The 27,110-nt window shown below is 33.6% G+C and overlaps 1 protein-coding gene across 2 annotated transcripts in view; it reads left to right on the forward strand.

Annotated features, from left to right (window-relative positions):
• The window catches only part of CHM (CHM Rab escort protein), a 73,058-nt gene extending 47,380 nt beyond the window's left edge, over positions 1-25,678 (forward strand). For both annotated transcript variants that reach the window (XM_076347012.1, XM_076347013.1), the window contains exons 9-15: positions 1,958-2,035; positions 7,957-8,061; positions 8,958-9,021; positions 9,978-10,074; positions 14,644-14,736; positions 18,142-18,308; positions 23,550-25,678. In XM_076347012.1, coding sequence (XP_076203127.1) covers positions 1,958-2,035; positions 7,957-8,061; positions 8,958-9,021; positions 9,978-10,074; positions 14,644-14,736; positions 18,142-18,308; positions 23,550-23,756 — 811 coding nt within the window. In that variant the 3' untranslated portion in view covers positions 23,757-25,678. The remainder of the gene's footprint in view (positions 1-1,957; positions 2,036-7,956; positions 8,062-8,957; positions 9,022-9,977; positions 10,075-14,643; positions 14,737-18,141; positions 18,309-23,549) is intronic.
• Positions 25,679-27,110: the final 1,432 nt, after the last annotated feature.

Genomic DNA, 27,110 nt, shown 5'->3' on the forward strand with positions numbered 1-27,110 from the left:
GATATGCAGTCTATGTCAATATGCAAATTATTTGTCCATTCTTTCTCCAGCATACATGAGAAGAGGTCAGTGATAGCTGATTGATCTGAATGAACCACTGGAGATTCTTAAATAAGTAAATAAATTAAAAAAAACCCCACACCAAAAACCACATTAAAGGTTCCCAAGATAGATCAGACATTGCAAACAGTCCAAACCTGAAATTGGATTGTATGGGATCAGACACACCTCCCCCATCTTTTTTCTTTACCTTTTTCCACTGAGTAATTTCCATGCTGACTGGCAATTTTAAAAAGAAGGATTATTTCTTTTTTAACATAATTTGAAAAATATTTCTTTAAATGTTCTTACTGGTTTACCTTTTGTCACACCGCAAGTTCTAGAGAACTTCCTCCTCTGCATTTTGTATTATTATTATTATAGTAAGGATACCCCTGAAATAATGTACTGTAAACAAAAAACTGACTGAAGTTTATCTTAATTCACAGTTAATCATGAAGCTTTGTCCTTAAGAATTGCTAACATTTATCCTGTTTCTGTAAGATTATGAATTTCTCTGCATTACAGTGCTCTCACAGAAAGTTTAAAGATTTTTTTTTTTTTAAATACATAGCAAAAAATATTGGTTGTTTATACTTGCTTGACAGCATTTTGAAGAATATGGGCCTATATTAAAATCTTTCAGGAGCTAGAATTAAAAAAAAGTTAAAACTAGTGATATCACAGTCATTTCAGTGTTAATGTGGGTCCAGTAAACATTTTAGGCATCACTTGCAGAAACTAAACTTTCATTTTTTTGTGAATTAATTTATCTTGTGTCCCATCAAATCAACAGAAAAGTAATCCCTGGAGATTAAGCCTGGCTTTTTGGCAGATACAGGAAGTTATGATGTAGGGATTAACCTGGGATCACGTTTATCACCAGACCAACTGAACTTTTACTGTGCAGCTTTACGGGGGAGCAGTCTCAGACTTTGTGCATAGGACAGATTCATCTGGTGAAGAGTTTTGGTCAGAGATATCTTCAAGGGGGTGATAAAACAGCCTGGCTAGTGATGAAATTTTGCAGTGGGCTGACTTCACATAGAGTCCCTCATATTTAAATGTCATAATCTAGTTTCTTTAAATTCTGAGCCTCCTTAGAGTTTAAAAACAGATGAGTTGCGATATTGGCTTAATGTTTGGGTAGCATAATTTTCTTTGTTTTAGGTATTGGGTTTTGTTTGTAAGTGGGAGACTGCTAAATAGCTTAGTATACTTTAGCTTTTGAAAAACTGACCTGTGAAGCTGGTTGCTTTTTTCATTTAGGAAATTTTTCTACCATCAGTCCATGCACAGAATATCTTAAGCGACTATATCATAACATAGTGATTCCTTCAGGTTCTGCCTATTTGTAAGAGGTCATCTTTAGATTGTAAGAAATCTTCATTCTGTTGGGGCACTTCTCAGTGCCCTCAAAATTTGAGCTGCTTGTAGTCAATGAAGTTCCCATGGTACCTTTTGTAAGAGTAGGGAAATAACTTCTGAATCACGCTCAGAATTCTAGTAGGAGGTTGGTATGGTTATCGTGTGTTCTTACATTTTTATTCTACACCATGTGCAATGTAGCGTGGCCAGAATATCAGTAGATATTCTATGCATCTTCAGTAAATAGGTGCTTTTCCATCCTGAATGACTGAAGATGATAACAGAGAATGAGTGCTCAAGCTAATGTAACAATTTAGAGGACTAAGATAAATGCTAACAAAAAGAAAAGTTAACAACATATCCTTTACAAAAGCTATATGACATGCTTTATTTTGATTGTTTCTTGATTGTCTGATTCAGAGATTAAGACGTGTCATTAAAAATGTACTACAGTGTGCACAGTACTTTGCCTTGCTTATGACACACACTCACGTTGATTACAATTAGTCGTGATAGGAGTAACCTTTATTTTTTCCTAATATGTTTCTAGGATGTGTGCTGTATTTGGTGGTATCTATTGTCTTCGCCATTCTGTGCAGTGCCTTGTAGTGGACAAAGAATCTGGACGGTAAGGGTAATATAAGTAACCTTCTGTTTATATACAAAATACAGATGAAAAATGTGTTAAGTCAATTTAAAAAAAATGATTCTTCAAAGATCCTCCTTGGTATTAATAACACATCAACCTTGATTAAAAGTAATTTGTGTATAGGTCCTCCAGAACAAGGAAAGTGGGTCTAGAATATAGAAACTAAATTAATTTCCCTGTGATATTACTACAGCTCCTGATCACCCAAGCTTGGAAGACAAATCATTTCAGCTGCCGGGGGGCTGGTGATGAGTGATGTTAGTTTTCCTTGTGGCCTTACCTACTCTAATTGATTTTCATCAGACGACAACAAAGCCCTCTGTTATTGCATTTTTAAAAATGGAGCTCACCTAAAGACTCATCAGATTAATCTTTGATGATAATGCATGTCACTCCAAGAGAAAAGACTTTAATGAGTTTTTAGGTAGATTGTTGTCATAAACTATGCTGCCCTCTTATCCTAGGATAAATTCTTCTACAACAGTATCAGGCCTGTAGGTGGGTTTAAAGTTGAGCTAAGAAAAATCAACCTGTAGTTTTTTTCATAGTGGCATTTTTTGCACCTCTGTAAATTGTCATGATTTCTGTTATATACATTATATCAGTTATTAGCCTAACTGCAGAATTTGGCTCTCTTAAGAGTCTGTTTTCAGCTTAGTTTCTGTAATTGAAAAGTTCAAAACGTTCTGTAGGAAATTTTGAAAATTAAGCTAAAAAATATGTAGCAACATTTTATTAGGAAAATTAGTAGTTAAATGATTGGTGTAATGTTTTTACTTTCCCGTTGCACTGCACGTTTGATTCTCTGAGCATGGTACTTGTAGGTAGATTTGTCATGACATGGTCAAGTAGCATCTGTTTTTCCTGAAATTCTATAAACAACAGATTTTATCTTTCTGCCCCTTCCTTAAGGTTCTGAAGTTCATTGCACAGTTTTAGACTTTAAGATGCAATTGTGATAGTATTTCATCATGTATGGTGTTGTCTTAAGTGCATGATTCATATGCAAATGAAATTATCCCCCTTTCATAAACTCTGTAGGTTTTTTTTTTTAACAGTAATATTTGAACTTTTACTATAGGGAGTTTTATTTTCCCATGATGTTTAAATAGTTAACTTGCTTTTTCAGAGGGACAAAACTCCTAGTTGTTAGCAACTTCCAAACACCGCTCTATGGAGATCTTAACTGGTCAGTGGTGCTGGTTGTCCCAGTTTCCAGCTTCTTTTGCACATTCTGAAGACCTTTGAAATTAATGTTTTCTTTGTTAAGGTTGTATGTATTCTAAAAAAGGTGGAGTGCTGCTTTTCCTTTAACTGACTTTTATGGTTTGGATCTAAGAAGTTCCTCAGGATTCCAGATAGGTTTCAAGTGTCTTTTTTAGGCTATTAGGCTGCTTTAGTTGTTAACTTACGCCATTTTCACTTAAAACTGAAGGATAGATTTTTGAGGTGCAGAATTACTGAAATATTTTTACCAGACTTTCATTGTTCCAAAAACATTGGTCTTTTAATAATGCCACTATCTGATGCTGAATATGAAGCAGCACAACAGATCCAGCTTTCCAAGTCTAGTCACCTGCCTTTTCTTTGGAGGTGCCTGCCTGCTTCTGTTGCCTCTTTTTAGGGAAGGGAAGAGAAGGGAAGCGTCAGACTTCTTTGAGGTGATGAAAATAACGCAGCCTAGGTCAAAATATGTTTTTAAAAAAAGTATTTTCAGCAATGAAAATGATCATATAATGTTCCCTTTTTTACCTAATAATTTTAAAAAGTTTCAAACGTCTTCTTCACCATAGCAAAAATGTCACTCAGAAAGCTGAGTTTCTTTGACCCAGATACATGTTTTTATTCAGTTATATTATTTTCTCTTGATTTTCTTTTCTGTCACCTGAATGCAATACTGCTTTTACTTGCTAAGTCTTTTCCTTAGAGTGTTACTTGGCAAGGTATCCAGTTTGTTGCTAAGATCATCACAATTTCCTTTCCCTTCTTTTTCTTTCTTCATGTTATCTCTTTTCCTTACTGTGTGTTCCCTTCCTGCACCAGCTCTAATTTCCTCTTGACTTCGGGCTTCAGTGTTTTTGCCTAGTAAAAATCAGCTATCAAATTGTTAATGAGGGTATTTATGAGTTACTGAGCTTTTGAGTCAACAGGCCATTACTGGTAATTGGTAGTAGACAAAGTCATATCTCGTCGTCACTACAGCTGTCTCTGGAGTTTCAGAGGCAGCTTACTTTGGTTACAAATGGGTTAAACTCACAACAGCAGAAATTTAGTCAAATTGTGGAGTATCCATTGCTATTTTATAAGCATCTTCCATAGGTTTCCAGACTTCATCAGGATCTTAGTGCTGTTATTTTTTCACTATTTTTAATATTCTTACTTTAGTACATGTAAGGAAAATTTATACTTGCAGCTACAGCCTTGATTTTCTTCTCAAACTTTTTGTTGATAGTTTAGAGATTAATTTGAAGTCCCTAAATACCACCAAAGTTTATTCCAACTCCTTTCTAGACATGGCTAACATTCTCTCCAGCACAAGAAAAATAAAAACCCGTTCAATATCTAGTTGAATTGCCTTTTCAGTTTTTTACTACCCATAACTGTATATTCAGAGAAGTAGATTTCATCCCCAACTATACAATTATTTTTATCATGTTACTATAGTCCTTTTTGTAGTTTATGAAAATAAGATTCAGGGAAGACAGTGTGAAAGTACAGAATAGTTCAAACATACCTATTTTAAGGTTTTGGTAATCCACTTGAAATTTTCTAATTTTTACGTATTGTATCAGATTAGGTCTGCTCTTTTAATATATATGCAGAACATCTTGCATTCTTGATAGAACTCTGATGCTCTGTTAGAAAATAAAAAACACATCATATTCCTTAGGTTGAGGAAAAAACACATTGAATGTCTGCATGATAATTATTTTTCTTTTTGTTGTTTATTTTCTCCATGTTTATTGTAGATCACTTTTTGGGTACATATGATAAAATTTAAAGTATTTTAGTTTACATGGTTTGCACTAATAATAATGATAGGCATTTTATGTTGATCACGCTTTACATATGTTTCCAATTACATAATTCTGTCTCAAAAATGGAAAAGATGTGATAAATGGAAATTTATACATCTGTAATAAAAAGATATAGCAAACACATAGTAATTTACATATCTATCTTGAAATATTGCATACTGGCTTTGTCAGTGCTGGTAAGTCCATTTCAAGGATGTCGCCCTTAGTCCATTAGTTTGGATAATGAGCCCTATAAAGTACATTTATAACTCGTGGCACTGCAAGGAGATGGATTCTAATTTTCATCCTTTTATCTAGACACATTGAAAGAAGGTCAATGGAGGGTTCTGTATGATTCATTGTCCCAACACATATCAGACGACAGAGACCTGATAATGTCAGTGCATAAGTGTTTTCCATGTTTGGAAGCAGTACTTGAAAGAAATTTTCTCAGCATCATCCTTTGAAGTAAAGTGGAGACTGAAATTAAAAGCGCTATCTCTTTTTCTGTTTAAAATCTTATCAAACATATGACCTGATAGCTATTCCTGAACAAAGGAGAGGAAACAACACTTAGCAGGAAAATAAAAAGTGTGTAGTTGCTTTTGCTGGCTTTGAGTGATGCAACATGACATTTAATCAACCTTTCCCCTTCTATAATGTTTAGGGGGGTGGCAGGGGAAATTGTTTCATAAACAATAAGAAAGGTTATAATTAGAAACGAACTGTAACAGCTCGACTTCCTTGTTTATTTGCAGTATTCAAATGAGCGCTTGAGAATGAAATCAGTTAGGTTAACATTAAGAAAAAACTTCTTAAAGTTGCAAGTGAAACACATGTTGAATAGAATATGATTGAAACTGTATGAAGAATACTACGTTTAAAGTTAAACAATGCTTGTACCATTAGACTTTAATTACCGTTTTCAAGTTATCTGTTGAATTTGCATATAGGTATATATGTAGGATCCAGATTCCTATGGAATCAGCATTTGAAGTTAGTGTTATAAAAATGTGCTTAATTGTCATTAACCTCTTACATTTGGAAATAAGCATTGTGTGCACCCTTTTTCAATTCTCATTTCAGATGACAGAAGCAACTGGTTTACTAAAGCTAGTGGCAGCTGATTGCTATTACTTATTTAGGTTTGGTTCCTCATCTTCTCTAGTTTTATAGATTGTTTTGATCACAGAAGCTAATGAATAACTTGAAGTTACAGAAATGCTGTTTATTCATAAGGCATAACTTGCATGTCAGATATTTACTGATACAGGAATAATTTACACATTTATTTAATAATAAACACATTTAGATCTGTAAGGGTTCTCTGTTAGGCAACCTTTTGTTTCTTTTGATGTTTTCAAGTGCATGTGCGCGCGTGTGTGTGTAAATGTGTGTGAGAGAATTTACTGGTTTGAATCCTGTATATTAAATCAACTGAAACATTGAGATGCTGATTTGGAAGAATTTAATTTAAAAGAGGTACGGTAACTTTCATACACTAAGCAAAAGTTAAGTAAAGGTAATTTGCTTTATTTCTTTATACAGTAAATGTTCTGATACTGTAGAAAAACTTAAAATCTTGCTTTAGAAATCAGTATTGAGTCTTAAAGATCCTTAGGATATGGAAACAAGCTATAAGGAAAGAAATTGTATTGCACGTATTTTGCTTGCACTTCAGATAGGAAAAGCATTCATTAAGATAGGTGCTCTTTAAACCTGTAGGCGTTTCTAAAAATGTTTGCAATGTCTTAGTTTGAGGAAAATATGTACAATTAAATAGAACACAGATCATGGCATATAGGAATCAGCAGTAGAGGTTGTTTTTAGTTAGTGTCTATATGTAGCCTCCTTTTTATTTGTCCATATATATGATTTGGTTTCATCTATGTTATATATAAGTCTGAAGTTTGTTCTTTTGTGGAGATTTTTCCCCATTAAAATCTGAAATTTGTTTCCTGTTCTCATTTAAGCTCTCTGAATTGCTTCTTTCCTGTGGTTTGCATTTCTGTCCCATTTATAAGTGTTAGTCTGTTGTGTTACACTTGACTCTTGAAAATTTTTGTAGCACTGTCTCAACTTTTATTTATTCTCATTTTGTTTTGACCTGCTTGCATTCAGAACGATTTCTTTTTTGGGTCTTGGGTTTTCTTTTTTACTTTTTCAAGTATTGCCTGAGGCAGACGAATACATGTTTGTGTTGGAATTTGTATATATTCAAATACAAGCAGGATCTATCAAGAACGTTTGTGTTGCTCTTAAAGCAATGTGACTTAGTTAATCCTTTTGTGTGTAACTTAGAGATAAATGATATATTTAGTCACTAATATAGAAGCTCAGAAAAGTTCTCCTGGAACAGTCTGATGCATACATTTCTCAGGGATTTTTCCTTACATCTTTTAAGTTAATTTGCTATTTAATTTGTCAAATAGTATTGTCAAAATAAACTTGTCTTTGGTAAAGGTTGCTGACGGGGGAAAAATAACACTGCAATAGGGTAGCACCTACAAAATAATTCACAGTATTACTTTTCCATGTATCATGAGGTAAGAAATGTATGCCATTTTCATGTACAATGAAATGCCAGTGTTATTAACTTATATTTAGTTTTCCGTATAAAGTGACCAATTTATTAATGTTCTGATATCATTATTTGTAGTGGCATTGCATGTAAAAAATTGTATATACCAGGTAGAATGTATAACTCTAGGATTTAGTTAGCAATTTCAGTTGAGTTGTTTTAAGGATTCACATGTTAAAGACGTGTAGCTAACTTATTGAAAGATATAAACAATGTGCTATATAACTCAATTTTGAAAACTTGCACATGATTTTGTTACCTTATATCTAAATTTCTTATTTTGGTTTTATTTTTTTTAACAGATGCAAAGCTATTGTGGATCATTTTGGACAAAGAATAAGCGCTAACTATTTTATTGTGGAAGACAGTTACCTTTCAGAGAGCATATGCACAAATGTGTGTTACAGGTATGTAGTAAAACAGTAAACATAGTAAATTTCTTTAACTAATATTGTATAAAGTACCCTGCAAGTTAAACTTAAGAGATTATTGTCTCCTGCTTTATCTTTGCAGTACAGCTTAGTTCTGTGCATAGTTTTTCTCTTCTTCTATATACTTGAGGGCATACTGTATACCTTCTATGTTTAGATTTCTTAAATTGTCCTCTAAATCATATTTCCCTTTTCCTTATTAAAAAAATCCAACAGCTTTAAGTGCGTTAGGGATTTCATATTTGTTAAAAAGTGTTTGGAAGGTGGAGGTGCCTCTTGCTGTTCTCGCTTTAAATTTGTTCAGGTTTAGAAAAGTATTAAAAGTCATTGTTTTCTCTTATTTTTGTTGTTCTTGCCAAAAGTATTGGACATATACTGCCTTTGCCTTCAAAATATTGCAGATGAGATATTAGCCAAACTAGTAGTAGGTGCAGTGCAGAAATAATCATAGGCAATGGAGGATTGGAAACCTCAATTCATGAACTCCACTCAAGTGTATTTCCCCTTAATCCAAAGTGTCCTATGCTGTTTGGAACACAAAAAGTCCTGTAACATGCTGCTTCTAATCTTGATCAAATAAATAAAACAATTTTTTAAAAATCAGTAGGATATTCAAGCTGTTTTATCTAACGGCAGTGGCTCATTTATTCAGCATCTATTCTGGTCATTGAAAATACTTCATTAATGTTCCAGATGTGGTCCTACTTCAGCAACAGGAAAAATATCCCACTAACAATCATTTTAATAAAGATTGTATGCCTAAATAGCCTTCCCACAGTGTTATATTTATAATGGTATTGCCAAAACTATGAATCCAAATTGCTAATTTTTACGGTTTTGTGAAATGCCATAACTGTTTTATTTAATTGTAGGCAGATCTCCAGAGCAGTGCTCATTACAGATCAGTCTGTACTAAACACAGATTCAGAGCAGCAGGTATATATCAATTTTGTATCACTTATCTCTTTATGAATTGTATGTATTAATATTTAGTTGTTGGTAGGAGTTAATTCATGCTTCTGTTTCTGCTTGAATCCAGCTTTTTAGTCAGCTCTCTAATGAATTAAACAATTATTAGTAGTCTCTATAAAGCTATTAGGAATTCTATTTTGTTTTGTTTTGTTTTAGTTCAATGACTTGGGTTTCCCTGTTTGGTTGGCACTATATTAATTAACAGAGTTTCTAAGCTGCTGTCTTCAAGGTAGTTCATTTTGCTTGCTTTTTAATAAACTGTTACCCTTAGTATTCTGTTGACTGTTAATTAATTATCTTGTCTAAACTTTGTTCAAAGTTATTTTTGGTTTTTTAACATTCACTTTTACTGTTCGAAGTTCTTATTGTACACTTTCAGATCCTTTATATGTTTCTGCTTCATCTGTCTTTGCAGACCTTAATTTTGAAGGATATTAATCTGCGTTAAGTGTTTCTTCTGTACGCTTCCTGTATTTTTACAGGTTAAATAAGATCTACAAATAAGAATATATATGACAGCGAAGTCTGTTCTTCCTAGTCCTGCTACTAGCAGTCCTGCATAGAAGTACTCCAGTTATTCTCACCTGACAGTACTCTGCCCAGTGTTCAAAAACGATTTTGCAATCTTTTGCCAACAGAGTTTCTAAACTGTCATCGTTTTGGAAAGGGCTGCGATAGGAGGTTTTCTTTCCATTGTGCTGCTGCAGGCATTCCTAATAAAGGTGGCCTTACTAACTTAGGTAGAAATTCTTGAATGCTCAAATTCTGCAGGATTGATTGCACAAACTGTTACTAATAAACCAGAAAACAAAATTGTATAAATGTCTGCAGTTATTTTTCACCTTTACTCAGAATTACGTTGGTTGCCTCATCCTCCATGTTACTCTGCTTTAACATAAGTTGTTCTTTCTGCTTGATAGGTTTCCATTCTGACAGTGCCTCCAGTGGATCTAGGAAAACCAGCAGTTTGCGTCATTGAGTTGTGTTCCTCAACCATGACATGCATGAAGGACACTTGTAAGTACACGGTATATGTAATCTTAACTACCTTTTTCCCTTTGACTCTCTCAACTCTGAAACAAAATTTAAAATATGTGAGTATCATTCCTCTGCTGCACAATGACCAGGCTATTATCTGAGAAAACAGTGTGTACTGGGTTACTGTTAGCAGCAGACGAGAGTAGTAGTCCATTGTCTTCATTCTATAGCAGTTGTATGCTGTTTCATATGGCTTAGGAATCATACTACAAGATTCTTGTTGCATTCAATTTTTTTTAATTTACATGTGATAATTATTTATTTACAATCTTACTGTGATTTTCTCGGTAATAAATTATATTATTATTTATTTCCAAACGGATCAAACATCAAATATTCCCTTTAACACTTATGTGCCTAATAAGCTTGATAGTTGTAGTCTTATTAGTACTGGAACAATATTCTGTTTACCGTGCAGTAATTATAAAATAGCACCAACAAAGAGCTTTTTGTTATGACCGCTGTATTTTTTTTTTAGATAAAAAGAAGTATTAGAATTCCACATTTTGTATGTTATGCAAGATTTTTAAGACAACTGAAGATTTAGTAGAATGGCAGATAAGGTTAGTGGAGAGCTCTAGCAGACTGTTTCTTCTCCACTGTAACTAGCTAAGATTGTGCAGTCTTCAAGTCAAAATATTAAGATTTTTTTTTTGACTTAGAAATGTTTTCTTTGTAAAATTTTCTGCCAAAAATTTCTCTTACCACTATGATTAAAGGGCCAAAACCCATCCAAAGTATTTTCTCAAATCATTTCTGAAAAAAATCTGTAAGCAAAAAGGTGGGATCTTTAGTTAACATCGATGCGTGGTTTTTTGTTTTTTGTTTTTTTTTTTCTTTTCAGACTACCTTTAAAATTTAAAAGAATCTTTATGCCATAGGACTCAGTGGCCTCGTGAAAAATGTTACAAATTTTTTGTTTTCATAAGGATAGGTTCTCAGTACAAGCATCAAGTATATTTCAGTATTATTTCTAGCAGAATATTTTGGAGTATATGTTCTTGTTTTTGCTGCAGTTTCAACTTTTTTCTTAATCAGCATATACTGAACAACTAATAGGTATGTTAATAGACTTATTTTCACTTACACAATAATAAATTTTTCCTTCAGTAGATTAAAAAAATATTCTAAAGCACCTGAATCATACTGGTAGTTTGTTGTTAGTTTGTTTTTTTGAAAATGGACTACCTTAGCTGAACTATTAAATTGAAGTACCTGAAGTGCGCTATATTTGGGGGCTTTTTATCTTCTGAAAGTTTTGGTGGAGGTGGGATTATGTCCCATTATGAGAGTTGGAGGGAAGGAGTTCATCATGATATATTTGAGGTAAAATTATGAAAATTCTATTAAGAACTTTGTTGTTGTTGTTTGCTGCAACAGATTCTTTAATTCTAAAGATATCTGAGAGATCACCTATCTAGAAGGGACATCCCAGTATTTCCATTAACAGTTTTCTATGTACAGAGCTTTATGACTCTGTTGTTGGTATTTTATGTGAACTTGAAATAGATGAGCAACAAAATGTTCTTATTGGGTATTTATTTTTCTTTCCAAATCCTTCTTCTGAATTCTGTTAAATAGATTACCAGTTTGGAACACTATGGAAGATAAACAGAATTAGAGGTTACCTGACCTAACACTTTTTAACAAAAAATAAGTAACCGTAATAATAACCAATTTATTTTACTGTTACCTAGGCTTGAACTCAGTTCTTTGCATATGAAAGAAGAGCCAACTAAATGATTAAGTCATTCAAAGTTATATTTCCTGCTTAATAATAAAAAAAGATAAACCTGTAATTAAGAACTTAGTGCTATAAAGCATATTGTTGATATTTATCCTTTAAATAGCTGATTTACTTTATTTAAGGGTTCACAAAATATATATAGCAGGAAGCAAAACTGAAGAAAGAATGGTGTTCAAGTAGATATAAATTACTAGTTTCGAGAGAGTTTCTGTGGTGCTGAAAAATTAAGGTTTCTGTTATTTACTTTTCTCCATAAATTCTTTTCATTTCAGAAGAGAAGGTACTACATTCCTTAATGAAATTTGTCTTCGTGTATTGAAATAATGCAGTTGTATTTTAGGTATAGCTCAGTTCTAGTTATGGGACATATTTCATAATTTAAAAAAAAAACTTTTACATCATTATCTGTAAATGGGTTTTAACCTGACTGATTTCTCCTTCAAACAATTATTTAAGATAAGTATACAAATACATCTACTCTTTGATCACATTGCATAAATGACAGGCACATAATCTGTATTGCCAGTTGAGTGGAACCAAACTCCTTCACTTGCCCTAAAAATTGAGACTGTAATGATGAAATCATGAACTAAACTCATCGTTCTTTGTGCTAGAAGAATTACTTGAAGACAAATGTTGGCAACCACTGTAACTAATGCAGTTATACCTGAGTAAATCAAATATAATCAAAATATATACTGATGACTGTGACTCATAGCCATAACCTTAAAGATAATAAAAAAGATTTTATCGAAAGTAAATGATGTGAACTTTAGTGATTTATAGCTGGGTTGTTTTTTTAGGAAAGAATAGCTTGTATTACAATGTTTGGGGTTGTAAACATTTAGTTAAGGTTACAGGGAGACTTTCATTATCACCACCTGTTTTCTTTTACTTTTTTTATTACATACTCCTTTTAGACAGAAGGTTTTGTTGCGGTTAAATAGAAAATGAATATTAATGTTTGAATATAATCTCCGTGTGTGGAATCTCAAAAAAGAGGAGCATGAAGGATTAAATTTTCTGGTCCTCCTGGAGTCAGTGTCAAACTTTCTGTGACATAACTGTGGCCAGGAAATCATTCAAGATATGTATGATGTACTTGTAAATAATGACACAAATATAGCCAGACTTCAGAGAGAAAAGAGAAAAATGTCATATGGATTTAAAATAATGCCATAGCTATACATTGCTGTTAAATTGATCAGAAATGTAGAAGTAGTAGTAATGAAGAAAAAATGTACAAAGATATGTTAAACTTCTTCATGATCCTCTGACAGATACTTCTCTGCTGGTAAGTTTCCAGACAACCATTCAGTAGCAAATGAGTCGGTTAAGGTGGTTTTATAAAAAACTTTAAGGTGAGGCTTTTAAATATCTGAATGAATGGATGTAAAATCAGGTGGGATAAAGCAGCAGAGTAACTGGTTCTGTATCTGAACAGAGACGAATGGAACAGAAAAGAGGTAAAGAGCTGCACCAAGTGATTATCTTTTTGAAGGAGTCAGCAACTTCACCAGTTTGCAAAACAGAACAAATAAAGGAATAGTATGTTCCGTGAGGAATCTGTTTAGCAACTTTATTTTCATGAAAACAAGTACATTAGCAAGAAATCTAAATATCAAATCTGCATTATTCCAGCAAAACTGTGAATTTTCACAAACACAAAGTTGGATTTAGTGACATTGATTTGCCCATGGTGTAAGTTGAATTTTGATTAATTACACAGTTCCACAAATGTGTTCTTGTGGTCAAAAATCTTTTCGTGTTGTCTGTTTCTGATATGGGTTTGCTGTAGTCTGTGACTTGTTTCTGATGTGTACAGAGCACCTCTTGAAATCAAGTACTTGAAATCAGCTTTGCAGATCATCAGAAATCCTTACTGGCCCACCTAATCTAATTTCACCCTTACACAAACACAAAACTGTTGTTTCTCCCATTCTGTAAGAAGGTGGATGAATAAAATGTTGTAGAGCTTTTTGTTATGTTGTACCAAGGAATTGCATATGTCATAACTTACATCGCAGAACAGTTCTCTGATACTCAGCAGTGCTTATTTTCAAATTTTCTCGTTTGTCAAAACATGATGGTGTTCCCAGTGTTCTTCATTCTCCATGTGGCTGTAAAGAAATAGTTAACTGCCAGCCCACTTGAGCTGTAAAACATGCATCTATGCACTTCATCTCCTATTTACTGTTTCATACAATAAAAGAAATGGAAGTCTTGCTCAAACTTTTTACTTCAGTGAAGAAAGATAGCTTCCTACTTACTCCTGTACAGCCAGACTTTAAACTGTGAGTAGCCAAATTTCCAAATTCCCACTCACTCCCAATTTAGCTCTTAAAGGAGAGTGTTGATGAAAGTAGTGATATTTGCAGGTTTAGTATGTTGTTGAACTATTGGACTGTCAACACTGATAAGAATGTTCTTGGGGTTTCTGGAGGTCATTAATGGCAAATACAATGTATCATCCAGATTCTTGCTGCTGCTTTTCTTGGTATCAAGAGACACCTTTTCATAGAATGACATTCTCTCTGTCTGCACTGCTGATGTTAAATTATATTTCCTTCTTACCAACATATATGGAAGAGCAAGACAGCAATGAGATGTATTAAGAAAATTTCTCTGTGTTGTGTATATACACTGTATTTCCGTAATACAGTACTTCTCTGGGTTAAGGGAAGTGATTTATATGAAGAGCAGTGATTTCTAAAAGCCTGCTGTGCCTTTTAAAAATTGTAAATGATATTTATATATCTGTGTATTGGTGATTGTAATTAGTTTGTGTTCTCTTTTCACAGATTTAGTCCATTTAACCTGTCCATCAACTAAAACTGCTAGGGAAGATTTAGAGCCTGTTGTACAGAAGTTATTCAATCTAAATACAGAAAAAGGTAAAAATAAATAAGTATTAAGAGATTATTTTGCAAAAATATAATTTACCCTTGTAACTAAAATGTCTGTTACTGAACATCTGAATCTGTCATCGGAGTCAGCGTATGGTGAGCTGCTATTTAGATATCAGCATCTCAAAGTAAAGGAATCTATTTTGAGAGTGAGATTGATTAGGCAGGTGTCAGGTTTTTTGTATTTCATGATCTAATGTTCCAAGTCTTCTTCAGCTGTGGTTTAACTTCAGTATACAAGGACCGTGGCTATAAGTGTCTAGGACCTTTTTAATTTTTCACACTTTCTTTTTCATGGAAACATATTTGCTTCTCAGCGTGTCTTTCAAAGGTGCAGTAGTGAAATGAAAAATTTGTGAATCTGGTTTTTTTACACTGTCCTGTTTTTAGTGATTTCTGTCACTTGGGTATCCCTAAGAAAAGTTATCAAAACCCAGAAGTTAGTGATCTGCTTTTCTCCTCCAGCTGCCAGATGTGCTCAGTGCTATAAGCTTCTTAGTTTTCTTTTGCCTTCTCTTATTCTAAGACTGTTGCTCATCCTTTTCTTGTCTTCTTCAGGTGCTTCCTTGTTTGCTATTTTTAGTTGAAATTCTCTAGATTCTGCTTTAAGCAGTGGAAGCATAAAGTTGTTATGCACTGCAGTGTTATCAGGAAGGTAGATTTCCAGTAATTTCCAATAATGAACTATTTGGCCCTAAATTCAAGAAAACCTTGCCAGCTACTTTCAGGAACTTTGACCTTGAGATGGACAATTTCACAGTCCCAGAGGCAAGTAGCTGTTGACAAAGCAGTTGTTCCCTAGAAAGAAATTGTCCCTGAGATACTTGGAGCTAGTTCCATAGAAGTCTTTGAAATTTAATCCCGAGATCTTGAATTTAATCATATTTTTGGTAGATGCTCGTAGAATAGGTAGTGTGCACATAGAAGATGTTGCTGTGTTCTAACCCTGGCAATGCATTTTTAAATATAATGTGCTCATACTTAAATACAGTAAATCATCGTTCTTCTATGAGAAAAAATACTAAGCTGTCAGTGGAAGTGTTTATGTTCGTATATACGCAAGTTAGTAAGATGTGGAAGTATTTTATAATATTTATAATTGGTTTGCTTCTAATATTTGCTGTTATGTTTCATTCTTGAAGCATTACATGAATTCAGGTAGAATTTTCTCCTGTTTAAAAAAAAAAAGAAATGCAGTCTTTTACATGACCAGTCTTTCTTTTTCCTCTCAGGGCTCTGTAACCAAGAACAATGTTTCATGAAGGGTTGAGTTCAGCTTTTCACAAGTTTGTTTTTCTGCATACTTTTCCTTTTTTTTTTTTTTCTTCTACCTTCTAATGAAAAAGCAAATATCTTACTGTTTTTGTTAGACAACAAAGTGCTTTTAATAGGAAGTAAAGTATTAAATAATATGCATTTTCTTTCTTTTTTGCTTACAGGAAAGGCATCTTTGATGTCCCAAAGATGTAAATTTTTTACTAGGTTTGTAGTACAAGAGCCTTTACAAAACACATATGTAGAATCCAACTAGGGTTTGTAAATAGAAAACTTTATTAGATTGGAGAGCTGCAAACACTTTTCATGTTGATATTTGTTAATTTAAAGCCCACTAATTTCCAACTTTTAATATTTAACATATATCTTAAACTTTCAAGACAGTGCCATGTGTCTCAAAGACTCAATTGGTGAAGAAAAGATTAGCTTGCAGTTTAGTGTCTTCTAATCATTTGGGGGGGTTAGCATTAATCTTAATGTTTAAAGTGATCCAGTTTTGAAATGATATATTGTTTAGAACCTGACCGAAATTCTTCCGTAGAAACTCTGTGATCACAGGGGTCCTCAGGTGCACTGAGGCACTGAAAAGCTAGTTTTCACTGACACATAGGCCTTTTTATCATCAGGATGAGGTAGTGGTCGTATTTTAATTAAAATGTCAGAACAAATACTGTTGGAGTTATTGAAAATGAATCACCAGATAAAGTGAGCACTGGGCCATGGCAGGTCAAAGAGGCAAAGTCACCTGGAGAAGAGGACTCCATTCATTTTCCTGCCTAAATGAGGAAGAAGTAACTTTTATGAGCAATGTGAACTTTTAAATATATTAAAGAGCATCTTGCCCTGTATTAAGGCTCAGACTTTCACAGGCTGATGAATTTAATTTATTTTTCAAACTGTTCAGTATGGATAGCACCTGTTTTTTTTAAATATTTGACAGTTATAAAAAGATACTGAAGGACTAGTATAAACTTATCTCTTTTTTTTTTTTTTTTTTCCCCTAATTCAACTGCTTTAAAATTCTGTTTTGAATGCCATTGTTATCTACAAGTTTCTTCCTTGGAAAGAAGTAAAACTCGCAAGGTCTTCTACAAGCTTCATTTATTTTACAGGAGGTAAAATACCAAAAAAGGAGACAGCAAATATGCCAAACAAATAGTATCTATTAAGCTAAGAATCTGTGTTGTGTATTCCTCCATTGCATTCTGCACTGTTAAAAAGTGACCTTCATCTTCCCAGAGGTTTTTCTGCCTGTGTGCAGAGGGGTTATATGAATGTGCAAAGTAACTGCAAGGAGGTGCAGATGATGAACAAGCAAGATGTAGTTTATGATCATTTTGTATTCATAATGAATATTGTAGCACAGTACAAGTCTTCAGTAAGCGTAGATAAATATAAATTAATCATTTATTTTCATTTAGCAGTATTTCCACACTTTAGAGACTCTACATACTGCATATCACACCTCTAAAATAGAGTACTTCTGGGTTTTGGTAATTCTTTATCTGCAGTTAATTTGGGGGGAGGTATTCTTTGTGGATTTTTCTTTAAAATTACTTTTATTTAAACCATGAGCATTAGTTAGTCGTCTTAGATTGGCTTGAAGATGCTCAATCTTAAAGCACACAAAGGTCTGTTATGAGAAGAGTTCCCATACAAAGATAAATATTAAATGAGTGGGGAAAAAAGTATACGTCAAAAATATCTTTGCATGTGGAATGCAATAGCTTCAAGCTGGCACAGCCCGTGGGGGACTTGTTCAGACCATCATATGCTCATGGAGTTTATCCAGAGTAAACTAGATAACATGAAGTGGAAAGGCGTTAAATTTAGACCAAGCTTCTTGGTAGTATGCTTTTAGGTGATAATTGGTTCTTGTGTGGCATAGTGTGTACAGAATAAGTAGAGTTTACATAGCTATGGTTGGAAAGGAAAAGTATGATGAAAGAGTACCTCAGAAAAGAATGGAAATTAAAATTAATTGGCTTTTTAAAGGAAAAAAAATTACTTTATTACAGTAATTCCATGTTAATAAATTGACTTTTAGTATGCTAGATTACATATTTCCCATATTGCACGTGAATGTTGATTACTGGAAACACTTTTTTTTCTTTTCAGAGACTGAAAATGAAGAACTGGAAAAACCTAGAGTCCTCTGGGCAGTCTACTTCAACATGAGAGATTCTTCAGGAGTTGACAAAAATTTGTATGATGGTTTACCCTCAAATGTTTATGTCTGTTCTGGACCAGACTCTGCTTTAGGAAATGACTGTGCTGTCAAACAGGTTGGGCAGATAATTTTTTTTGGTTGCAGAACTTTAATTTTAAAGACCTAAGGAAGTCCAATACAGTCTTCTTTTGTCCTGGATTATTCTGCTTTGTGCTAGGTAACTAGTACTAATACAGCTATAAAACGTCACAGCTAGGCATACAAAAAATCTTACTTAATGAGCAAAGTGAATGTCAGCGGGATTGAGAATGGAGGAAACTTGAGAAAAGGTCAGTTGATACAGTTACATTAGGAGTAGCAGATAGATACTGTGGAAAGGAAAAACTGTCAAATAATTCAGAAATATAGATGATACCTCCCCAAAATATGTAGTCTGTCGCCTGTAAGGTTAAAGGGGAGATACAGTAGTAGAGAACAAATCAAAGGTCAGAAAAGCCTATCTACAGTTCAGGTTGGAAGGATCATCAAAGTAGTTTAATACCTGCAGGACATAGTCACAAACCTAAAACCTATTGGGAGGAAAACCGAGGATAATCACTAATCTGGTACATTAACCTGTCTCAGTTTATCTTCTCTTTGCCTTAGTATTACTGTATTAAAAAATTATGGTGTAATTGTGTCTCTGAAAGAATTGAGGGGAATGTCATGCTATTTGTGACCTTGAGATAGTATTTGGCACCAAATCACACTCAGTTCTGATTTTTAGTTCTCAGTATTTGGGTGTCTACATACCTAGTTCCTGCTAACTAGAATCCTGAACTGAGAACCACTTGCAACTTGCCTAGTAGTAGGCATACCATACCAGACCTCAATTTAAGACAAACTACTAGTGCTTTGAAATTGGAGGCGAAGAGTGAAAGCTCCCTAAATAAAACTAGGTAGATGGAGAGATCGTGAAATAGCCACCTTCTGTGTTGGCAATAGGCAGAATGTGCAGGGACACCAGATCTTCAAGGGTAGGTACGTAGAAATTCACAAAGAACTTCATGTCATATCTCTCATTGTGCCTTCCCCACTACTATTGAGCAAAAGACAACAAGATCATGCGAATATGTAGATTATGACTTGTTCAACAAAAGACAACTACAGGAATGCTTCTCCTTTGCTCTGCCATTCAGAGATCCACCTTGATAAGGAAGGTATGAATTCTTAGGCAAATCTTCCACAGCAGTCACTGTGGTGTCAGGGTGCTTTCAGTGCTAAGGTGAGAACACTTTTACATCTTTGTAGGATTAACTGGCACTAGTCATTTTTAAAGCTGATTTTTTAATGGCCATGTTCAGAGAATGTGCATGCGGTCTTCTAACCATTTGCAGGATTTTTTTATGACTAAGTCATAAACCTCTTAAAAATAAGTTTTTAAAGTGGAAAGGCTGACATAGCCTGAACTGTAGGGTCAGAACAGTATAATTAAGGGCTAATAGTATCCTTCATTTTGCTTTACAAGGCAATAATTTGCCTCCCAAGAGGATAAAGAACTGTAAAGACAAAAAATAATGCTAGACAATTAAAATTGTAAATGAATTCTTTTCTAAATGAGATTTTTCATTTGTTATTTAAAACAATGCAAGTTAAAAGCTGTTTAAATACACTTAAAAAACAGCCTATTTCTAATTCCGATAGCCACCTTTTCTAGCATTCAGCTTTGTCTTACCTTAAGAGCTCTTTTTCTTACCAATGAGTAATGGTTTTATAGATCAAGCTGTGTTTAAGTATTCTAGGTGCTGTAGTTAGCCTGTTGACCATCAGTGAGATAGATGATAAACAAGCAGATCTTGGAGGAAAAACAATCAAGAGCCTAAAACACTGCCTTTCAGAAAGAGTAGATAGAAGCTACGTTTTTTTTTAACCTGTTTTAAATTTTGAAACAAATGGTCACTAGTCAGAGTGAAAAATATTTTAGGGTAAACGTGTTTATAATTAAAAGTTATAAGGGAAAATAAAAGTGAGGAGTGTATGTGAGAACCAAGTGAAGAATAGGCTGAAGGTAAAGCAGAACTCGCAGTAAGAATACATCCTTCCCATCTAGCATGCAGGTTACTTCTAGACAAGTGGAGGAGGGAAGTACGTGTAAGTTGGTGTGCCTTCTACCCCCAAATCGCTTTCATCTTCCTAGCAATGGGATGGAAGTCTCCAAACATGAAATATTTACAAACTCATGGATCAGAACACTTAAAAAACCAAACAAAAAACCACTGTGTGTATTAGTCTTGGAGATAGCTTGGAAAATTGAATCTAATTTCTCTAATCAATTCTGTGTTTACTGTTTTAATGATACTTCCCATGATTTATGTTTTCATTACCATTAGTATTACTAACTTTCATATGTCATGCTGTTTGATTGTATTGATGATACATTATTTAGAAGGCAAGACACCACAACTTTTACAGACGATAATCCGTCTACAGCTCACTATACAAATGACTTTGTTCTTGTTTTATTTTAAGTTAGTGTTAAATTCCTAATATAATACTGAATTAATTTTGATGTCTGCATTTACTTGCCCTGAGGATGGGCTGAATAACATGTAAAGTGCCATTTATGATTCCTTCAAATTCTGTATTTATGGATCAAGTAAAGCATCTGGCTTCCAGTTTTCTATTTTTTCACTGCTACAACCTGACATGAATTACCATGTTCTAAAGTAGTATGTTCCCTGAAGTATTTCAGATTTGTGAGGCATCTTCATGTTCATAAGAGGAAGCACTAAAATTATCATGCCAATATTTGTCCTTTAACCTCTTTACATTTTTTTCTATATCTGGAAGGATTTCAGAGTTACTCAAGTGTGTCGTATTTCAAACTACTGTTAGTTTGGTAGTGTTCTCTGTAAAAGTTGCCATGAAAGCCCTTACAGCTTGTCTACGTGCCATTGAGGTGCGTAGCTGGGATACAGTAAAACAGTAAAAAACCATAGTTTTATTCAACTTCAAACAGTCAATAAATTAGAGTATCTGTGCAAGTGCTTTACATGCTTATGTCTTAATGCTTAATTCAAACATACACATGTGAAAGCTGGTATACTTAAATAGTTCCTTCAATATTTAGTAGTTACTAACTTAATCAGTTACAATAAGTATCAAAATGTTATAATGAAGGAGCTGTTAAATTATTTTTGGTTATTCTGCATGACTTCAGCTGGATAAGGTTAACTTAAAAAATTGGTAGACCTGAAAGCACTCTATACCATTAAATTGTTCAATTATAATCAATGTCATGATGTCCTACATAACATACTGAGAATTTCTTTCCGTGTTCAACCTCATAATTATTTGACCATTTTTGGAGTGGATATTCGCTGACTAATTGGAGGCTGAATAATTGTTGAGAACTGCGTAGGAAATGTTTGTCTGCTCTAATTTGTCATATATTTAGTGCAAAATATGACACTTTTCTTCAATATTCTATTAAATATAATAATAGTTCAAGTATATTTTTGGAGTTTTAAGAACAAGTGCAGACTTGAAATAAGTCTTTCTCTTACCATCAAAAACTTAGTTTTGTAAAGTTCTTGTAGGATATTTGTACCCTCTTGCCCCCTAGACTTACTAGGCAAGTTTTTCAAATTACAAAACCATGTTTTTGAAGTAAAGAATATAAATTTTTTTTTATCTTTTTTTGTATACTAATATAAATAGTTTTAAACAGTTTTAAATGGGTATGGAAGAGTGAAATTTAGGAAGCAGAATGAAAAATGAAATTGAACTGAGAGTAGACAGGGTCATTTAAGCAGTTAATAATGGAGTCCTACATCCACGTGCTGGTGATACAAATCCACTGCTGGTGGGCAGTGAAGTTTATCACAGAAAGCTGTTTGGTACATGCTCAATGATGTATTAATCTGAAAACAATTCCCTCTTGTCCAGGAATCCACATCATGTAATCAGCCTTTGCAGTTGGCATTAACTGACCCTACTGTCAGCTTTTTCAGTGCAGTGTCTGGCAGCAGTATGAATATAAAGATTAAATGCATTCTTGCCTATGTGGGAGCTCTCATTGCAGGTCGTCTTTAGGGCATAGTTTACTAAATAGACAAAATAGAGAGGCAATATGCCTTTGCCTTTTTAGAAACCCAAAACATAACTCTGTTCTGCATCAGTTGTCTCTGTTTGCATTACAAGCTTAAGGACTTGGAAAAGAAAACCGTTATGGACATGTGAAGTGCATGTTGATTCAGTAAACAAATTCCTGAGCGTCTCTAGCCTTTTTTTTTTTTTTTTAGATAAGCTTATAGATAGGTTATTTGCACAAGAACATGTAAAACTATTTAACACTAGTTAACAAAGCTCCTTGCATTCTTGTGGTTTTTTTAAAAGATTTTTGGCCTCCTTTGTTTTTATAAAATGTCTCGTTTTCAAGAATTCTAAGATAGTATTATTTTGGTTCTTTTTCTCCCAGATTTTGTAGTTGTGTTCTGTGTGTTGTAATAACAACTACCCTGATGTTATCAAGAACACATTTTTTTAACATCTTTTATTGCAGTGGTCAAAAAACTTGACTTTTTGTGTGTACTTAATTTCTAAACCTCAATGCCATGAAGAGTAAGTGGCATTGTAAATTAAATCCTTGAACTATATCTTAAGAGTAACTGTCTTTTTATTTAAATGAAAGTTTCTTATACAGTTCTTTTCAGAAAGGCACAATTTGTGCACATAGGTGTATGCATATAATACATTGAAATTATAGACATGTTTTTTGATTAAATTATAAATGTATCGTATACAACTGTATATATTTTCAATGATAATATTCCATTGGAAGAGGATAGTTCTCAGTTGAGCTATCTATGAGCTGTTCAGAAAAACAGAAACGCAAATGTGTTTGTAGTTTTTAAATTTAAGAAGGAATCCCCTATAGATATGATGTAGGTCGTACATATTAACAATTTCCTGGCTTTGCTTGTCCTGTGAAATGGATTCTTCTCTCTGGAGACAGGCAAGATCTTTCCCATGCTTTGCATTTGGCTGCAGCTAGGGATATTTTTATAGTGGAAAAGATCCTTTTACTTGCAAAAAATCAGCTTCATTGTTCTCAATACAATGTAGAATGACCAGCATTTTTTAAAAAGCCCTATGCTGTGACTTTCCTAGTAGAACAATGTAAAAGGATAGATTGCTTTTTCTTTTTTGAGGAGTGCAAGAAGGAACGGATTTCCCATGTGCTTACAATACTGTCAAAGTATTAAATCACTATTGATTTGAAAGAACAGAGGGTAATCTTAAATATCTGTAAAATATTGCTGCAAGGTATTACATTTCAAGGTAAAGTTTATTTTATGCTTTTTTTTCTGAATAGGCTGAGACTATTTTCCAAGAAATGTTTCCTACAGAGGAATTTTGCCCACCACCACCAAATCCAGAAGATATTATTTATGATGAAGATGAGATTGCGCCAGAAGAGTCTGGATTCAGTAATTCACCAGAGACAAAACCTGAACCCTCAACTGAGGAAAGCAGTAGCGGAGGTAGTACTGCTGTTAAGAAAGAAGATAATGAAGAATGAATTAGCTCTGTTCTCTTAGTAGAAGAGGAGGTTGATCCAAACTAAAATGTAAGGGAGGAAGGGTAAGAAAAAGAGATTTAAAAAAACCATAGCCGTATTATTTGCAATTGCCTTACTTTCCTTAGCTTGAATAATCTTTCTTCGTCAAATAGTTCTGTTGATAGCTGAGACATTTCTAAATAGTCACAGTTTCACCAGGTCCAGGGGTGCTTGTAGCTAAACAAAAAACATAGAACAAAGCATTTGAATTTAAAATGCTAAAATAGGATTCATGATTTGTTAAGAGAATTTGGTTTTGTTTTACATCTTGGAAGGAATCCTCCATCTTTTAAACAAGCAACAAGTCGAAACTAATCAAAAGAAAAACATGCAAGTTTGCTTACCAGTCAGAAGATGATCTTCTGATACAATGTATCACAGTTCTACTAAAAATCATTGGATCTGTGCTAATTAAACAGTTGAACGTGAGCTTCACAATCTGTCCTTCAAAGTGGTTTTATGAATGGAACTTAAAGGCAATAATATTGACACTTCTGGAGTGGCTTTAGAATATGTAATAGATGTCATGTTTGATTTGTATAATGAAAAATTTCTTATATGGTTTTGAAACTGATGCCATAATTTAGAAACAAATATAATGCAATAGATGTTCCTCACATGAAACCATTTTACATTCAATTTTTTTTTTAATAAGATCTAATAAATCACACATTTTCACTAGTGACTTAATTTACTGTAGTCAGGAAAATAGCACAATTTAAACTTAATGCTAGATTTCCCAACAAAATTTAAAATCATAAATGGAACGTACCTGTTGTTAGTTTCCCTGGATTTGTTGCAGTGTTTGGGCCTTTAATAAGCCAGTAGTTAATTTTTTGAAGTACGGTGTCTAAGAAGTTTAGATGATCATTAATTGAGGTTTTTTGTGGTGGGGAGAAGGTTCAACTGATAATTCCAAAGGTTTGTATTGATCCCAGTTAATAGGATTAAAATTAGTGCGATAGCTGTAAATGATGTGTTTTGTAATGATAAATCATAAAGCATTTATACAATAAAATTTATTGAAGTATTTATAAGCCTAGTTTGTATGAAAAATTACAAAATGAGAAAGCTGTTGTAAATGACCATGATAAAGTTGCACTTCTTCTGAACAATGCTTGAAATTAGATATTCAGATGATGAAAAATATTTAGCGTTTACTTAAAGTTTTACCTTAAAATGTACACCCAATAGATCAATAGTATATCTAAATATAGAGGTCAGTGAATTCTGATGAGTCGGGGTTTAAACTTCTACGTGAACTTAGATATAGTTCTAGCAGTGCTTAAAATACTGTACGTAAATAAAAAATGCCATTGAATAATGAATATTCAGCGCTGTCTGAACTTGACACATCCAGGCTTTTGTACAGTTTTGCAGTGCGTGTGCCTGCCTTTAAAATGGCTTCATGCCATAAAGGTTAATTTATTTATTTTTTTACAGCATAACTGATGCGGTTAACTTCACTTTGTCTTGCATCATGATACATTGTCCAATTTGCATTTCAAAAACCGGTTTGTTATTGTTTACAGTCTTTGTTTTTTGGATAGGTACCAGTGTGTGTATAATCCCAAAATCCTCAGAAAAATATGTGGTTGAAATGTTTCCAGTGTTAAACAGTTATCTTTGGATGCTTGTGATTGAGCAGTTATTTATATATAGTAATAAGCAGGCTGCCTCTTCATTTAGCTGTGATTTTTATGTGTATTGGAAAGCATGAATGTATGGTAATTGTATTTAACATCTACAGATCTGTAAAAGAACTAAGTGGAGGACCTAGTGCCTGTTTGTCTTTCAATAATAGGGATCATAGGTGAATTTTTCATCTTCTTCGTTTACAAGGAAATCGTTTGATGAAAATTAAAGGTTTGCTTGCAAGTGCATTTTTCTGTGTTTTCTTTCAGTTACGCAAGAAAAGCAGTTCATTTGTTAGCTGAGATTTCTTGATAATTCTCTTGTCTACTTTCGTCATGTTGACATCTGTAGTAAGATTGAAGTTTACGCGCATGACTATGTTTTAGCAAGTTTATATAAGGTAGCATCAGTTTGGAAATACTGCAAATTTGATTTTAGATAAGATGGAATAATCTACAAGTTGTAGGCTATGACTTTACACTACATTGATTGCTCAAAAACTGTTTTCATGTCTCGTTGGTATGGTGAATAGAAACATAAAATGTTTTTCCTATGGTACTTGAGTACTCAATAGCTCACTTGCAATAGCAGTAGATAAGACTGTTGATCTTTGTATTTTACAGAAATCATGCACTGAACTGCATTTTGTTCTTGCTTTAAATGATTTAAGCATACAAAGTGAGGGTTAGGCTTATTTGAAGTAGTTTTTAAGGCTCATCATACAGGATGTATTCAAAAGATAACATGACTTTTTAAAAACTGGCAATTTATCTGTAGGATTATTAATAAATCAAGTTAAAGAAAGATAAGGTTAATTGAATTTTTAAACAAGTAGCTATATTATCCTTCAAGCACCTTGGAGCTCATACAATATTCACCCCTTTTTTTTTTCTAGGGAGTGCTTTGATATGTTTGAATTCCTTTTTTAATGAGTACTTTCTTTTTAACTTGGTTAATTGGATTAACCCTTAATATTCATACAGTCAATTTTATGCCATTTTCCTTTCTGCTGTTGTATTGCCTTATCTGTATGACTGCAATTAGTTACTGTTCTTCTGGAAGTATTTTCAGCCATGAAGCTGCTACGTCTGCTTTTTTTGGTGATGATGATGCTTAGGGCCATTTGACAGGTAATCATTAGAACTTAGATCCTTGCAGACTATGGGGTCTTTTCTCCTATCATTGCAGGGGGATTTATGTAGGTAACTCCTATTAATGTTAATGGGACTTGCATGTGTAAATCCTCCTTGCATCAATGGGAAAATTGACCCCTGAAAAAAAAAATTCATGTTAGACTTGCTGATTCAGAAACGTCCAGGCTGTCAGCTCCTGTGTGGAAATGTGATGGAGCATGTGCTTTGTGCTGTTTCACTGAAATGCTCTGAAGAGGACTCGGGGAATTTTCAGGGGCTTTATCTTTTATATTGTATTTTATATTTTCCATACACTTCCGAATCTTGTCAGAGTTCCTGTAACGATTCTTTTTATGTAGCTAGTATCTATTTTACTTTCTGTACTCAGCATGGCTCCTTTTGCTTCGGCTCTCATTGTGTTTTAGGCCCCTCTGTCTCCCCTCCAAATCTTTTTACGTCAGCAATATGAGTTGCAACAGCTTAATTTCAAGAACAGTTTGCTAGTAATGTATTGATTAATGACAAGTCAGAAGTATTAAAATACTGT

The sequence above is a fragment of the Aptenodytes patagonicus genome, chromosome 9 (genome assembly GCF_965638725.1).
Source record: "Aptenodytes patagonicus chromosome 9, bAptPat1.pri.cur, whole genome shotgun sequence".
Lineage (NCBI taxonomy): Eukaryota > Metazoa > Chordata > Aves > Sphenisciformes > Spheniscidae > Aptenodytes > Aptenodytes patagonicus.